A 17294-nucleotide genomic window follows, 5' to 3' on the forward strand; every position below is an offset into this window, starting at 1 on the left:
AGAATCTGGTAAGAGCAGTGAAGCCAGCCATGTGAATCCAGTTTAACTATAAAAACATGACCTTTTATTGTCCTTCTCTCCTGTTTCTGGAGTAGGAAGGCTCTACTTTATAGCCCCATGGGCCAGCAATACGCTTGTTATAATGCGTGGGTTTCTTCTTCTTCTGTAAAAGCAGCCACGGAATTCTTGAGGGTCTGACATGTAGAAAGGGGCAAGCTGGGAGGCAAAATGCTGATCCGGATTTACTTGGAAAACATTTATGTGAGCAGTCCACTTGATAGGCTGTTAATGTTGAAGTAACCAAGGCTTGGGGCACCCGGGTGGCTCAGTCGGCCAAGCGTCCAACTCTTGATGTCAGCTCAGGTCATGATCTCCGGGTTGTGAGATCGAGCTCTGAGGTGGCCTCGGCGCTAGGCATGGAGCCTGCTTAAGATTCTCTCTCTCCCTCTGCCCCTCCCCACCCCCAAAGAAATAATCAAACCTGTACTGGTCAACAAGTTCAGTCAGCCGGTCAGGATACTATCCCTAGACCTTCAAGTGACACATTTGAAGTTCTCACAGGAAAAGTTACGGCTCCAACAGCTGTGATTATCTTCTTTGATTTTAATGCCTATCAGTCTCTACCAGCCGTAGCAGCCACTGCCTGGTAACACTTTGCCATGAAGTCTGGCTCACTGACCTCCAGCTGCCTCCCAAATTCATTGAGCTCCTGCTAGCCCAACCTCGAAACCACCGATCCCAAAGACATAGCTGGCACTCAAAGATACAAGGTGGTCGGTTTGCTCCAGACACACTAAGCTGCTCCAGCCCTTCCAGCAGTGGCTATAATTTTCCTGGCACTGCCTTAGCTACCAGGTCCTGGAGGAAACATTCACTCTGGGGACCTGACCAACTGGCAAACCAGTGAAGAATACACTTCATCTCCTGGGAAGTAAGATGCTGCGGGAGGGGAAGAGTTAGTAATACTGTCTGGTACTGAGGGTAAGGGAGAAGGACAGTGGCATTGGAGAGGAAGATGATTCCAGAGGCATTCTCCCTTTTCCTCTCACAGGGCACCCAGAGACCATCACAAAAGTGCTTAAACTCCAACTGTTGCTGCTGCTTCCATGTTTCCTGAAAATCCTAAGCAGGGCCAGCCCCTCATTTTTAAAAATAATCATTTTAAAGTGTCGTTTAGTAAATTCACAGTATACAACCACCATCTAGATCAAGTTCTTTTTTTTTTTTTTTTTTAAAGATTTTATTTATTTATTCGACAGAAATAGAGACAGCCAGCGAGAGAGGGAACACAAGCAGGGGGAGTGGGAGAGGAAGAAGCAGGCTCATAGTGGAGGAGCCTGATGTGGGGCTCGATCCCATAACGCCAGGATCATGCCCTGAGCTGAAGGCAGACGCTTCACCGCTATGCCACCCAGGCGCCCCTAGATCAAGTTCTAAAATGTTTTCATCCCCTCAAAAGAAAACCCCGTATTCAAGCAGTCACTCCCCAATCTCTTCCTGGCCCCTGGAAGCCACCAGAACACTAACTTTTAAGTTACACTAAGTATTTAAAAGACATAAAGCAGGTATTTAAGAAGGTATACGTTGTGGATGGCTGCAGAGTTGCTTCTAGTCATGCAGCAAAGAGCACAAGTCCCGTGTCTTTTTAATAACTCAAAAACTCCAATGTTTTATTAGCTATTTTATGTACATTGATATCATCTTAAAAATTGATAAAAACATACCCAGAGCTTCTTATATAGTCAATGTACAAATGCTCATGTATATTTTCCACAATGAAGATGAAAATGACACAACAGTTATAGCTACACAAAAATATATACAAGGACTTCAGACAAATTTAATGTTATTCGGCTTACAACATGTGTAGATACTACACAAAAAATGAGGACGTAATTTTCAGAAAAGTAAAATGTGACCAAAATCACTTTTCTTAAAATTTAAAAACAAAATTCCTGACAATAGCAATTACAAATTTACAGCCAAATCTTAGACTAACTCAAATTAGCCAGGGTTAGATATAAGTTAAAGACTTTGTATTTAAAAAAATAAGGTTTGCAGTTTAAAAAACATACATTTCATAACTTTCTCAAAATTAATTAAGAATGGTTTATCCATGTCCTTCCAGATTCTGGAAACACATTAGAAAAAGTGAATACTGCACAGCTGATTCTTTGGAAAGCTGCACACAAGTAGCCCTTTTATTCGGCTGTGACATCAGCTAAGAGGGCTTAGCGCTGGAAAGCAAGGAGCATAGTAATGCATGGGCTCAGGCACAAATCTGCTTATGCTCAAGGAGAGAAAGGGCATGAGAAGGGAGCTGGACAACCCAGAATGGTAGTGGCACCTGCATGTGGAGTTGCCAAAGTGGGTCAGAGACGGGCTAGTGTATCACCCTTTGGCCCAGGTGCTATGGGAACCAAACCGTAGTCAACATACATATATAATTTTTAAAGTAATCTCTATGCCCAACATGGGCTTGAACTCATGACCCTGAGATCAAGAGTCTCATGTGCTACCAGCCAGGTGCCCCTCTACTCAATACTGAATTGAGAACAGAGATACCTCAAAGCATGCTCACCTTCATATTACAAAGCACAGGAGAACATATTTGATTATTTTTAAAAGTGAGCTGAAAAATTATGAGGTATCTCCTTACTTCATCTTAAAAACTAAATCAAGGAACTGACATTTAAAAAATTCTATAACTATTAAAATGTTTAAAAGGCACTTAAAATATTGCTTTCCAATACAATCAAAATACACTGTCAATTACATTTTGCATAAATGTAAAAAAAAAAAAAAGAGCACATAATTTTGGTGCAATTTTTCATGTAACTCAGTGATACTTTCCATCTACAGGGCTGAAAGTTTTGAAGATAGAGCCCCCAACTTTCTGTCACCTAAAAGTGCTTTTATCAGAGAAACAGGAAGGGCATTAATGGTTTGCTCTCTCACTGACAACATCCTGTAGTCGTTTAAGCAAAACATCATCATTTTCTTGACAGAGGCGTTTGGCAGGTGATTCTGCATCACCATCGATGGCTATTGCTCGCTTCTTGGTTCTCTGTTCACCCTGCCTTATCATATTGTTGATATCTTTCAAACTCTGCAGAAATAGAGGACATGTGTGAGTAAAAAGGGAAAAAAGAGGAAATAACAGCAAAGAACTAAGCTAACTGCTTTTCCTGCACTCTATCCAAAGTTCGACATTAGGGTAGAGATTATTTTTTTTTAAGATTTAAAAAAAAGTTTTAAAGTAATCTCTACACCCAAAATGGGACTCAAACTCACAACCCGAGATCAAGAGTCACATGCTCCACCGACTGAGCCAGCCAGGTGCCCCAGAAATTAATTTTTGAATCTAGGCCAATGTAATAAGGATGATTAGAACTCATCTTCTCATGGCTTTAAAAACTGGATTTACCTTATAGCAGTAGTTCTCAAAGTGTAGACACTGGACCAGATGCAGAAGTATCTAGGAACTTATTAGGAATGCAAACTCTCAGGCCTCACCCTAACACCTACTGAATCAGATACTCTGGGGATGCGGTCCAGGCAATCTATGTTTAATCAAGCACTCCAGACGATTCTAAGCTCCCTTAAAGTTTGAGATCCTCCTCCTAGAGCAATGCTTTTTAAGCTTTAATATGCTTATTAATCATCTGTGGATCTTGTTAAAATGCAGATTCAGATTCAGTAGGGCTGGCATGAGGCTTGAGATCCTGCATTTTTAACATGCTCCCAGGTAATGCTGATGTTGCCAGTCTATAAACTACGTTCTGAGTAGCTAGGCCTTAGAGAAGTGGTTCCTGAAAGCTGAGGATCATAATGGTCTAGTGAACCTGACTGCCAGAGCTTCGGGATTCAGTAGGTCTATTGGACAGACATCTGTGTTCAACAAGCGCCCCGCGTGATTCTGATCTATGGTCTGGAAACCGCTGCCTTAGAAGTCAACTGGTCCCATCTTTGATTTCATGCAAGAACCTCTTCTAAACATCCTTACAGGAAATCAAGTTCTATGAAGAGGAAATGCAAGTCTGTGAGGTATTGTATCTCAGTTAGGCTGGCTTCTAGAGACATACTAAACATATCTGCTTGATAGCTCTTCAAATATCTGAAAACAACAATCATGTAACTGTCACATCTTTATCACTCTATGGAAATTATGATGGGGATAACCACAAAACAGTGTGTAAATATGAGAAGGGCTCTATTTTCGGACTTTTCACTATCCCATTCACCAAATGAACTTTCACTTGGAAGGCCTTTCTTTAAAGTTAATATTCTTTGTGTCTGACCACTTACAGGTGCTGCCTTATTTGCCCCTTCTCAAGATCATGCTTAAGCGGGAGACACGCTGGACTCCTGCAGTAAACTTCCCCAATCTAACAATAGTAATGGATTAAACTATCTCAGTTGAACACACTGCTCTTGATCACAGGAAACTTGCCACAGTTAACAGTTCATATTTATTAGTAGTAACTTTACAGACAAAGAGCAAGATTAAAGATTACTAACTCGTAATCTGAAATCCAATTTTTAACACACGTACATAGGTTGTTTTGGAGTCAGTCTGTGCGTAACTTACCTTAGAAGGGCTGCCATTGAACTTATATAGCAGAGCACTCCTTGGTGTAAGGCCTGGCCCATTCTTATGTGGGGAAACATAAATGGAGTGTTGCTGGGAAATGCGGCGTGGTGAGCCCGGTTGTTGCTTAATATGTGGAAAAGGAGAGAGAGGTGGAGCTTCCATCTGAAATAACCAAAAGTAAATTTTCGTAGGGTGAGTTTCTTTTTTTGAATCCCACCATATTTTTCTTCTTCTTCTTCTTCTTCTTCTTTTTTTAAAGTAGGCTCCATGCCCAACATGGAGCTTGAACTCATAAATCCAAAATCAAGAGTTGTATCCTCTACTGAACGAGCCAGTCAGGTACCCCCATATTTTTATTCTTTTTTTTTTACATGGTATGTGTTACTTTTTTTTTTTAAAGACTTTATTTATTGAATGAGAGAGCGAGAGAGAGAGAGCACGCACGAGTGGGGTGAGGGGCAGAGGGAGAAGCAGACTCCCCACTGAGCTTCAGGAAGCCCAATGAGGGGCTTGATCCTGGGACTCCCAGATAACGACCTGAGCAGAAGGCAGACGCTTAACTGACTAAGCCACCCACGTACCCCCCCATATTTTTATTCTCATTGGCATTTCTTAGTTAGGTGTCAGCTATACTGTAAGGGTTTATTTATGGCTGAAAAAAACATAATTTCCAGCAACATAGTCACAGTATGGATAAAATTTTCATGATTTCCTCTGGTCTGTGTGTATCAATGCCTTAATCACTCTCTAAGTACTAGCATTTTTTTCCTCCTATATAACGTATCAGTGGCACTTTGCCTCTGAAACGCTCATCTAGTAAGCTCACAGTACTCTAGCTATGACTATAAATATTCATATAGTAAAATATAAAACGTACCACATGGTCCTGATTTGACAAGTCGTATTTCAGTGCAAACGACTTCACTCTTCCTACATATATTGTATTGTAAAATTTGATCAGATCACCTCTCTCCTCTTTCACGGGTCCATTGGAACAGTCAGGTGTTTTTGTAGCATCTTCCAACTCTGTTAAAAGAATTCAGTGTTATGACAGGTGCTCTTTAATACAGTGGTGATTTGAACTACAACTCTCTCTACAACATAAAAAAGATCAGGTCAACACAAATCTTTATGTAAAGCAATTAATGTTTCTAGAAAAGGTTCAGAAATCCATCTATATTATGTATAAATTAAATTGGAGTCTTAAGAAATGCAAATATGTAAACTTAGGCTACTACTCTTTTTCTCTAGATATTACTTCAGCAAGAATGTTTTCACAACCATACCTTTTTGAGCTGTCACTGGGCCAGAGGGACAGCGCTGGGTTGGGATTTAGCTAAACTGAGCTCCAGGGTATGGGTGGCAGTGGCAAATCATGAGCTTTGCATAACAAAAGGCTATGTTGAAGGATTTCAATAGGTGGGAAAAAGCTATGCAGTCAAGTAAGTTAAGGAAATGCTGCATATTATACCTCCTCTTAGAAATTCAGAATCCATGTTAGTACATTAAAGGCTCTGAGAAGGGGCTCCTGGATGGCTTAGTCAGTTAAGCGTCTGCCTTTGGTTCAGGTCATGATCTCAGGGTCCTGCTTTTCCCTCTCCTCCCTGCTTGTGCTCTCTCTTGCTATCTCTCTCTTTCTCAAATAAATAAAATCTTAAAAAAAAGGCTCTGAGAAGTTTTGTAGTTGGAAAAAAACACATATTCATTTTAATTCTATGCTTCTCAAATTTTTTATCCATAGCCCCCTTCCCTGTAACACCTACTACCATCCTAATGAACACTATTCCAAGTCATATTGGCTTGGCAATGGCAGTTGTAGGTTATTCTCACTACATGGATCAATTAAAATTAATGTTCTCCTTGGATTAGAAATTTCTAGACAAACAGACTATACATAGTATTCATATTTGTGTGTCATTCCAATTCTGGTCATTAATATTTACATAAGGTTAAGAAGCTCTATTTATTTTGAAGGAATCAAGCCTTTAAAACTCTCTGGGACCTTGGTGGGGCTCCTGGCTGCCTCAGTCAGTAGAGCATGCAACTCTTGATCTCTGGGTTGTTGGTTCGAGTCCCATGTTAGGTGTAGAGATTACTTAAAAATAAAATCATTTTTTTTTAAAGATTTTATTTATTTGAGAGATAGAGAGTATGAGCAGGAGGAGGGGCAGAGGGAGAGGGACAGGGACTAGCATACTCCCCACTGAGCAGGCAGCCTGACATGGGGCTTGATCCCAGACCCCATGATCACGACCTAAGCCAAAGTCAGATGACCCAAAAATAAAATCTTAAAAATAAAAAAACCCTCTCTGGGACCTTAGCTTCTAACTAACATGATTTTATTTAGCTATTTGTTTTTTCATTTCAAAAGAGAAAACAAGATGTCACTATCCTTTATGCAGGAGAAAGAGCTCTACCTTCCCCCCTCTCTTAGGAACTCTAACACTCTCAAATTAAAGTCTTAATTAGGAGATGGAACTTATGAAAGACTGGGGAAGAGGAGATCAAAGGTTTGCCTGCCTGGTGCAATAACTGCTGGAAGTCTGTTTCCTCTCAGAGGGTAGAAGGGACCTCTATCTAATATAATTTGAGGTACATGGTACATGTTAGATAAATATTTTTTAAAAATGTTAAAAGTTTTAAAATTTATTTAGTAATTGCTACACCTAACATGGGACTCAAACTCATGACCCTGAGGTCAAGAGTTGCATGCTCTTCCAACTGAGCCAGCCAGGTGACCTTGATAAATAAATAAGTAAATAAATACATATATATATTAAAAGATTTTAAAAATTTATTTTGAGAGAGCGAGCGAGCCCATGAGCAGGGGGAAGGGCAGAGAGAAAGAGAGAGAGAAAATCTCAAGCGGACTCCACGCCAAGTGTGGAGCCTGGCATGGGGCTCGATCTCACGACACTTAAGATCACAACCTAAAACGAAACCAAGGGTCAGATGCTCAACTGACTGAGCCACTCAGGCACCCTGACCCTGATGATTTTGAGATGAATCAGTGAACTATTATGGCCTAATAATCTTCCCTACTGCTCCCATGAATAAGAGGAATGTCTTTCTGGATTATCATATAACCACTGTCAAGCAATTAAACTGTGATTTTATAACCACATTTACATAAATTATTAGTGAATGAGACAAGCTCTTAAGGAATGGACATACTATTTGCAGAGCTCTGGAAAGACATGCTGAATTTCTCAGCCTGGATCTCTGGCTTCAGAATTTTCTAAAGATCTAAAGTGAAAGTGGCAAGGAAGAAGGTAAATTATCCCAGCGTTGCGGGTGGCCATGAACTACAACCATTATACATATGGTTTTATATCCCAGGACAACAAATTTGCATCTAAGTAAAGGAACACTGAGGAAACAGCAGATATCCATTTCTCAGGGAACTGGTTTCAGAGGTTGGGCACATCCAAATTGTTTGGGATGCATACAATGATGAAACGCCAATCCATCACCCCCAGAGGAGCTGCTCAATGGACTGATGATGGTTTCTTTACACATACTGTTATGAGTCTTCAGATTGAGAAGAGGCATATGTTGTGATTCTTACCACTTAAAAATGGTAAAAGAAGCAAAATTATTTTAAGATGAAAATAAGAAAGAAGATCAGAGTTTCTTTATAAATTAGAGAGTAAGGTTGAGATATGACGGGCTTGACCAGCACAGTAGCACCTCCCCGGAATAGGCATTTGTTTTATATTTCTCCCACCATATCCTCGCTCATCCTTTTTGTTGCTCAGAGTAACAGTGGGCAGTAAATATTTAAGACTGGCTTTCTGACTGAGAAAGCAGTGCTATTTAACTCTAGTTATGCAAAAGCTACTGATCACGGGCCAATTTAAAACTTCAGTGGTTTTAAACCATTTCAGTGATATTTTGGCAGTTTCTTTTGAGCTCTAAAAGGCACCACAATGATCCAAAAACAAGTAAAAATGCGCTCTATTTATATCTTCATTGTCTATCTGGTGACTGTTAAATGGGTATAATGTGAAATAAAGTCACTTGATTCTCAATTTGCAGTTACCGATGTTATGTATCTCATATGAAAACAGAGTTTTTGTCTGAGAGAATGTTTTCACTGTTTTTTTTTTTGAATGTGTGACCTAGTCTTCAACATTTCAAATATTTTATTTTAAACATTTTTTTTTTTAAGGTTTTACTTATTTGTTTGACAGAGACAGAGAAAGAGAGAGAGAGATCACAAACAGAGGAGACGGCAGGCAGAGGGTGAAGGAGAAGCAGGCTCCCTGTTGAGCAGAAGAGAGCCTGACATGGGGCTCGATCTCAGGACCCTGGGATTGTGACCTGAGCCAAAGGCAGGCGCCTAACTGAAAGTTTCATTTAACTAATCTCTACACCCAACATGGTGCTCAAACTTATGACCTGTGATAAGAGTCACACGTTCTCCTTCAACTGAGCCAGCCAAGCACCCCTAAAGTATTTTATTTATTTAATTTTGAGAGATTGGGGGGGAGGGGCAGAAGGAGAAAGAGAATCTTTTTTTTTTTTTTTTTTTTCTGATAATGATTTTTATTATATTATGTTAGTCACCATACAGTACATCCCCGGTTTTCGATGTAAGGCTCGATGATTCATTAGTTGTGTATAACACCCAGTGCACCATGCAATACGTGCCCTCCTTACTACCCATCACCGGCCTATCCCATTCCCCCACCCCCCTCCCCTCTGTAGCCCTCAGTTTGTTTCTCATAGTCCATAGTCTCTCATGTTTCATTCCCCCTTCTGATTACCCCCCCTTTCTTTATCCCTTTCTTCCCCTACTGATCATTCTAGTTCTTATGTTCCATAGATGAGAGAAATCATATGATAGTTGTCTTTCTCTGCTTGACTTATTTCACTTAGTATTAAGGAGAAAGAGAATCTTAAGCAGGTTCCATGCCCAGCGTGGGGCTCAATCTCACAATCCTGAGATCATAACCTGAGCTGAAATCAAGAGTCAGATGCTTTGGGGTGCCTGGGTGGCTCAGTTGGTTAATAAGCATCTGTCCTCAGGTCAGGTCATGATCCCAGGGTTCTGGGAACAAGCCCCACGTCGGGCTCTCTGCTTCGTGGGGAGTCTGTGCGTCTCCCTCTATCTGCTGCTCCCCCTGCTTATGCCCTCTCTGTCAAATAAATAAAATATTTAAAAAAAAAAAAGAGTCAGATGCATAACTGCTTAACCAAATGGGCCACCCAGGTGTCCCCCAAATACTTTAAATAAGGAATATGGCCTTAGACAAATTAACTTTTAAAGAAAAAAAAAGAAAAAACATTTAAAATGCAATACTCATTAATAAAATACAATAAATTTTATATTGCTTAAAAAATAGTAATTGCTGTTACTTACTGAGGTCTTACTATAAGCAGACCTTGTGTTAAACATCACACACGCATCATTCTTTGTAATCCTTAAAACAAGGCACTGAGGAAGTATTGTAGTTTTCAATGTACTATTATAAGTCACTTGAGTATTATATTTGTGTTACTCAGATTAAGCTATAATCTGGGTCTCTCAATTTTCTTTTTTTTAAAGATTTGAGAGAGAGCGAGCGAGCTCATGAACGTGTGTGGGGGAGAGGCAGAGGGGAAGAAGGGAGAGACTGCATGCTGATCAAAGAGACCCATGCAGGCTCAACCCTAGGACACTGAGATCATGACCTGAGCTGAAATCAAGAGTTGGCCACTCAACCAACTGAGCTACTCAGGAGCCCCTCACGTTTTCTAATCAGTAATGCCAGTCTGGGTGGTCTGCTAACACAATAATGAAGAATGCACGGTCCATGAGTGAATTGGTGTTTTAATCAGGAAGCTCATTCCCAATAGGTGGCTACTATAAGGGTTTCTGTTAGGCATATCTCAAAGGCCAATGCTGTGCTAATTAGCATATTCAATGCCAGAAATGGGTTTTATTGATGAAAATAGTGACCATTTATTATGTATGCCTAATGCTTCAAATTGGCCCATGTTGGGGAAATTAGAAGCCTTTATTTATTTAAAAGTTTTTATTTATTCATTTATTTAAGTAATCTCTACACCCAACGTGGGGCTCAAACCTACAACCCCAAGATCAAGAGTGGCTCGCTCCACCAACTGAATCAGCTAGGTGCCCTTCTAGGACATTATTATTAAAAATTTTTTTGGTAAGATCTTAAAAGTTCAGATCCCAGTAAACACCAGAATGATCATGGATATTTATGTGATTAAAAGAGTCTCTGACTCAGCCAATCTTCTCTAAGAATGTATCCTAAGGATTTGGATCAAAGATTAAGCCACAGTGATGTTCCTCACAAAGGTAAGTATAATGGTTAACAAACTAAATGTCCCACACTGGTGCCCAGGTGGCTCAGTTGGTTAAGTGTGTAGCTCTTGATTTCGGCTCAGGTCATGATCCCAGGGTCCTGGGATTGAGCCCTGTGTCAGGCTCCGTGCTCAGTGCGGAGTCTGCTTGTCCCTCTCTTCCGCTCCTTCCTCCACTCTCTCTCTTTAAAAAAAAAAAAAAAAAAAGAAAGTCTCACATTGTGGAATTCAATAAATCATGGTACATGTAGTACACAATAAGTAATGGAAAGATGATGGGGTGCCTGGGTGGCTCAGGATGGTTAAGCGTCTGCCTTTGGTTCAGGTCGTGATCTCCAGGTCCTGGGATTGAGCCGCACATCAGGCTCCTGGCTGGCGCAGCAAGAAGTCTGCTTCTCCCTCTCCCTCTGCTTCTCCCCCTGCTTGTGTGCTCTCTCAGTCTCTCTCTCTCTTAAATGAATAAATAAAATCTTAAAAAAAAAAATAAGTAATGGAAAGATGAGACAAGGAAAAGATTGGCAGAAGAGGCATTTTCACAACTTATCGACATGAATAATCACCATTTGATTTTCCTTTATTTGAAAAAAATTTACTAGTGCCTCAAATCTTAGCATGATGGTAACAACAGGGTGGCAGCTTTGCTGGTGGTGGCAGAATACGTATTAATGAACAAGATTATTTCATTAACTTAATTGTCACCCCACGCAGATCACGGACACTGATCACTGATTACTTTCCCTGTAATTCAGATTTACTTAAAAAATTTATTAAGAGCCTTTTATGTGTTTTACTGATATATGTAAGCAGACTATGAAACTTCTTCTAAAATACAACTAACAGGTGACAAATTAATGGTTTCAATTTATAACCTCTTTGGAGGGAGGCACCTCACCCATATTTATCTCAAACTTGTTTCTTCCCAAATGCATTCACATATGCATTATCCATCCCATCTACATCACTGACTCCAGGTTCCCTGACACCCGCTGCATTATGTACAATGTAATCAAAGGTATATTACAGGGACGCCTGGGTGGCTCAGTTGGTTAAGCGTCTACTTTCAGCTCAGATCATGATCCCAGCGTCCTGGGATCGAGTCCCTCACTGGGCTCCTTGCTCAGCAGAGAGCCCACATCTCCCTCTGCCTGCAGCTTCCCCTGCTTGTACGTGTGCTCTCTCTCTCTGACATTTAAATAAAATTTAAAAAAAATGTATATTACATATAGAATATTAAATCGGGCAACTTACCACAATCTGTCATTTCAAAATCACCATTTATGTTTTTATTGTATGCCACAACTTCTCTTGGAATACTTTTCAACAGTACACTTCTATAGACCTATAGGTCAGAGTGGAAAAAAAGGACTGCCAAGTCACAAAGAGGCACAGGTTAAGCAAAACCAAAATAAGAAGAACAAACAGGATGCCAGTGCAAAGCTATTGGTCTGTCTGGGTGATAATCAAGGGCAAAGTGTTATTAGCCTGGTAAATGCAGATTACAGCAAATGTCTTAGTAGAGGGGGATATGGAAGCAAAGCCTACTACCTAAACTATGTCACTGTAGGAGTTTACAAAATAGAAGACTTGAGTTAGTAAGTAGCAACTAAACACCGATGACAAGGTTTTGCTAAATAAAAGCAACTTCAAATATCTGAGCTTGTTCTTCCTTTTTAATTCCTTACATGAGAATCATTTGATCTCATTAAGGCTTGTTCTTCTGCTCCCATCTCATTTCCATCTTTCAGATGGCCACAGGAAAATCTGTTTCCATTCCTTCCCCTAAATTCCTTCCTATGTCCCATACAGCTGAAAGGCACGATCCATTCCTGGTCATCCTATGGATATTGGTATTGAAAGGATATTTAGGAAGCTCTGGCTCGGTCCACTTTGGACCCACACTAACTTCACCTTAATGATCTTTGGGGATAATCTGGACCTCTCTAGGCTCTGTTCCTGAGGTATTTTTCTGAAGGGTCCAGAAACTCTTAGCCTGTCACAGGATTTAACAAATGCCTGTACCTGGCTCTTCTAACGTCTGTATTACTGTCACTGTATTTGGGGGCTTAGATAAAGAAGTGAAACTATATGTGGGGCTCCCTTAGAAGGAGGAGTGACTACCAGTACTTGAGCATGGGTTATCTGAGCAGCCACATCTCTCTTCCTAAGATGGCAGATCACTAAGGCCAGAAAAGAGGCCATTCTGTTCCCTAGAGCACAGCAACCAGTGGCCAAAGCCTTAAGGTAGCCTAATCCTGTGTTCTTTAGCTACAGTAATAACAATAATATGGAGAGAGCAGTCATTAAATACTTACTGTGTGCCAGGCCAATAGGCTAATATTTTATATTTCCATGACTGAAAGGTTGTATACGATTCTCACCATGGCTATTATAAAACAACATTATCAAAAATGCTTGATATCCATTTAAAGATGAAAACATTAAGATTCTTAGTAGATGGCAAAAGAAGCTGGACTTAAGTTAATAGATCTTCAAATTTCACCGGATTTAAAAATCATCAGGGAATCAAGTCTTATATAGTTAGAGAATATTATTATTATACCTATTTTTCATTAGGTGTTTTTTTTTTTTTTTAATAAAAGTAGGCTCCATGCCCTCTGTGGGGTTTGAACTCACAACCCTGAGATCAGGAGTCACAGGCTCTACTGACTGAACCAGCCAGGTGCCCCTCATCAGATTTTTTGTGACAAATGTCCCCATTCAACAAATGAACGAATGGAATAGGAGAACATGTGAGAAGTATATGCAAATATATGGATAAGTCAGAAACCGCCAATTTCCTGGCTTTTACTGAAACTGTCTTTAGAGTTTAATGGTATGCATTAAACCAAAAAATCTAAAGTATAGTAAAACTATAAAAGAAGTTTACCTTTTGTATGACTTGTCAACAGAGAAACAGTACAAATCTATTTTTGGACAGCAGAGAAAATAAGTTAACTCACATGACTGTTAGCCTGGGGCTGATTCCTATAACTTTTCATTATTTCTTGAAATGTTCTTTCTTCTTTCGTTACCTAAGGAAAACAAAAACTGCATTTATCAACTGCTCTTAAAAGAAAAATGGCTCTGAACAAAAACTTCAATTATAGGTTGGCATTGAGAGCAGTCTTGCAGAAAGCCATTAACCCCAGGGCAGTCCATGACTAAAAACCACTACCATTTATGATTTTTACTACCTTTTAAAAGTTCAGGCTTTGTGGCCTGTGGGGACTCAGCTAATAGTTTCATTAATCAAAAGCATTGATATTGCTATGGTATAACTCTACAGAAAATGCACTTCTTTTTACAAAAAGAATGATACAGGAAAACTCAGATCTGTTGCATACCCTGCAGTCTCTGATGTTATTAGCTTTTAAAGTACTTATTTATAAGTAAATAAACTACATACGAAAGTACAGAAAATGTCTTGTGGTGATTCACAAGAAAACTGAGCAGTTATTACAGGATGAGGTTTTTAACATTTTAGGACAGATTATAGGGTTTCTAATGCTAAGACAGAAAAGTTACAGTGGTAGCCAAAAGGAAGAAAATGGATTAGTAATCCATAACGGTATTCTTTCTGGCCTATTTGTTATTATAAAGATTACTCAAATTATTCCTTCCCTCTGCTTCACTAAAGTCCATTAGCACTAAACCTGTTCTCCATAATGATGAGCTAGAAATGGCAAAGCCAGAACTCTGATAGTTCTCTGGAAAACACAAATGATTAATACCATTTATTAACATTTATTTTGTATTGAGATTTTAAAAAGGCATTGTGAGAGGGGAGTCAAAAAGGAGTTCAAAAACCTGTTCTCTGCCTCAAAAAGCTTAAATATTAGGTCTTAACTATGTACACCTACCAAGACTGCCAGGGTGGCCAATATGGTCCAGACCAAAATTATAGGTGATTGTTTCAGATATATCAGAATTTTAAAAAACAAGTAAGGTATGTTATTTTATGACTGAAAACATACAACTTTGTAGCAACTAGAATGTAAAATGCTCTTCTGAAGTGGTATAACAAATCACTAGAGAGCAATGTTATAGAAGCTATTTTATGAATTATGAATTCATTAAATTATGAAATAGGAAATCCTAGGTTGCCATTTATTAATTGTATAACTTTGACAAGTTACTTTCAGCTCTAGGCTTAGGTTACCAGCCTACAACATAATGATCATTTTACTGTAAAGTACTAGGTGAGAGGTATCACAGGGATGTGGAAATGGTATTGTTCAAAGGAATAATATGAAGAGTCACGTACTACAAATGGTCTCTAAGATCTTTTCCAATTTCTTTATAACCAATGTATTCTTATGATGTGGGAAAGCTGATTATTACAAAACGAAATGCAGTCCAGAGAATAGCTGTAGTAGCTAGATTTTACTAATTAATTAACAATGGTGGGAAGTGTTGGCGTATAGCATTTAAGGCAAAATAACAATCAAGTGCAACAGATTTTCACTTCATGCTTCAAAAATGGGTAACTAGGACAAAGAGCTTCCCCTAGCTTATACATTACCTTTGCCATGATGTAAAAGGCACAAAGAAGCAGCTGATCCAAATGTCTGTCTTTCATTAGATCAGGGCAGTGAACTAGAGTGAATTCAAAACACGTCCATATCTTCCTTCGTAACTCATTTGAAACATCCAGTTTTAAACATAAATCACGTAAGCGTACACTTGCCAAATGATAGACCTAAGATGGAAGGTAGTACATCGATGCAAAAAAAAAAAAAACAAACCAGTAAATAATTTCTCTAATTTATCTCTTACCATGAACATGGGCTTTCAGGCCAAGATTAACAAACACCTAGGCTGTTGATAAAGTTATGTAAAATTATATAAAATTTCTGTTCTATAGTACTGGTTCACTGCTACGGCAGAAGACTGTAGATTATTATTATTCTTTTAAATAATTTTTTTAAAGATTTTATTTATTTTGCCGGACAGAGAGAGAAAGACAGTGAGCACAAACTGGGGGAGCAGCAGGGGGAGCAGCAGGCAGAGGGAGAGGGAGCAGCAGGCTCCCCGCTGAGCAAGGAGTCCGATGTGGGACCTGATTCCAAGTCCCTGAGATCATGACCTGAGCCGAAGGCAGACGCTTAACTGACAGAGCCACCCAGCCATCCCAGAAGACTATAGATTAAAACAAAATTCTCTTTAGAAAACCATCTTTAAAATTCTTTTGGAAAAGATGTCTTTTATGCTGTCATCTATGTAAAGTAAGAAAGCACTAAAATTCAAGATTTAGTTGAATCATGACCATTATGAATACATAATTTTTCAAGTGTTCAGAAATCTCTCCCCCACCTTTTTTTGTTCAGATAAAATTGCTAGTAAGTCTAAAATGTCAGATAATAGAGGTGCCTGGCTGGCTCAGTCTGTGGAGCAGGCAACTCTTGATCTCGGGGTTGTGGGTTCAAGCCCCAGGTTGGGTGTAGAGATTACTTTAAAATCTTAAAAAAAAAAAAAAAAGTCAGATAATCAAGAGCTAAAATGTTTGATTTCAAGAATGAGTCAGAAAGCAAAACCATGGGGTGCCTGGGTGGCTCAGTTGGTTAAGCATCTGCCTTCGGCCCAGGGTCCTGGGATTGAGCCCCACATCGGGCTCCTTCCTCAGGAGGGAGCCTGCTTCTCCCTCTCCCTCTGCTGTTCCCCCTGCTTGTGTGCTGTGCTCTCTGTCAAATAAATAAATAAAATCTTAAAGAAAGAAAGAAAGAAAGAAAACCATTTAAAAAACTTCCCCTAGATTGTACACTGTTTTCACGAGCACATAAACGCAATACTGAAGTAAATGAGATACCAGGTTTTTGGTTTTTGCTGTTTCTAAGTACATCCCAGTAAATTCAGTTCAATGCCATGAACCTTTCATTTTTACAATCTTTATATGAACTGACACTAATGCAAATGACCGGAAGGTCCTGCAAGATTCTAAAATGGTTTCCAATCATCCAAGAAACATTGTTTTACTGTTTTAAAAACTGGTACCCTGCTGTAGTATTCCTAAATCACACTCTTCTGTTTGAACTAAGTCTTTAAATTTAAATGTTCGGGGAAATAATGAAAAAGAGTCAGGCATCCTTTATATCTTCGGCAGGAAAATAATTCACAAATTAGAGTTTAAAAACAAATGTAAGCTATAGCAAACTCATTTTCTGTATCCTATCCCCTTATTTCTGGTCCAGCTGGCCAAGAGATAAACAGAATCCATTTGGAGCACAGCAGTGGGAAAGATGCTAGAACTTTCTATTTGTGATAGAAAATGAAAGATACAGTCCTAGTTAAAAAGATTAAAAATAATATGTAATTAAATAATACTTGTTAAATATCTTTTACAGTTGATCCAACCTGTTAAAGAAATACACTCTAGGGGCTCCCGGGT

At 39.3% G+C, this 17294-nt stretch overlaps 1 protein-coding gene and 1 pseudogene across 1 annotated transcript in view; both read right to left on the reverse strand.

Moving 5' to 3' along the window:
* Positions 1-404: 404 nt before the first annotated feature.
* Positions 405-1249, reverse strand: LOC103669779 (annotated as a pseudogene).
* Positions 1250-1820: 571 nt separating this feature from the next.
* The window catches only part of RBL1 (RB transcriptional corepressor like 1), a 56364-nt gene continuing 40890 nt past the window's right edge, over positions 1821-17294 (reverse strand). The window contains exons 17-22 of the mRNA XM_040638286.1: positions 15432-15608; positions 13870-13941; positions 12158-12248; positions 5472-5620; positions 4592-4756; positions 1821-3109 (exon numbers count right to left, since the gene is read on the reverse strand). Of these exons, the coding sequence (XP_040494220.1) occupies positions 2939-3109; positions 4592-4756; positions 5472-5620; positions 12158-12248; positions 13870-13941; positions 15432-15608 (825 nt within the window). The 3' untranslated portion in view covers positions 1821-2938. The remainder of the gene's footprint in view (positions 3110-4591; positions 4757-5471; positions 5621-12157; positions 12249-13869; positions 13942-15431; positions 15609-17294) is intronic.

This window comes from Ursus maritimus, unplaced genomic scaffold (genome assembly GCF_017311325.1).
Source record: "Ursus maritimus isolate PB19 unplaced genomic scaffold, ASM1731132v1 scaffold_22, whole genome shotgun sequence".
Taxonomy (NCBI): Eukaryota; Metazoa; Chordata; class Mammalia; order Carnivora; family Ursidae; genus Ursus; species Ursus maritimus.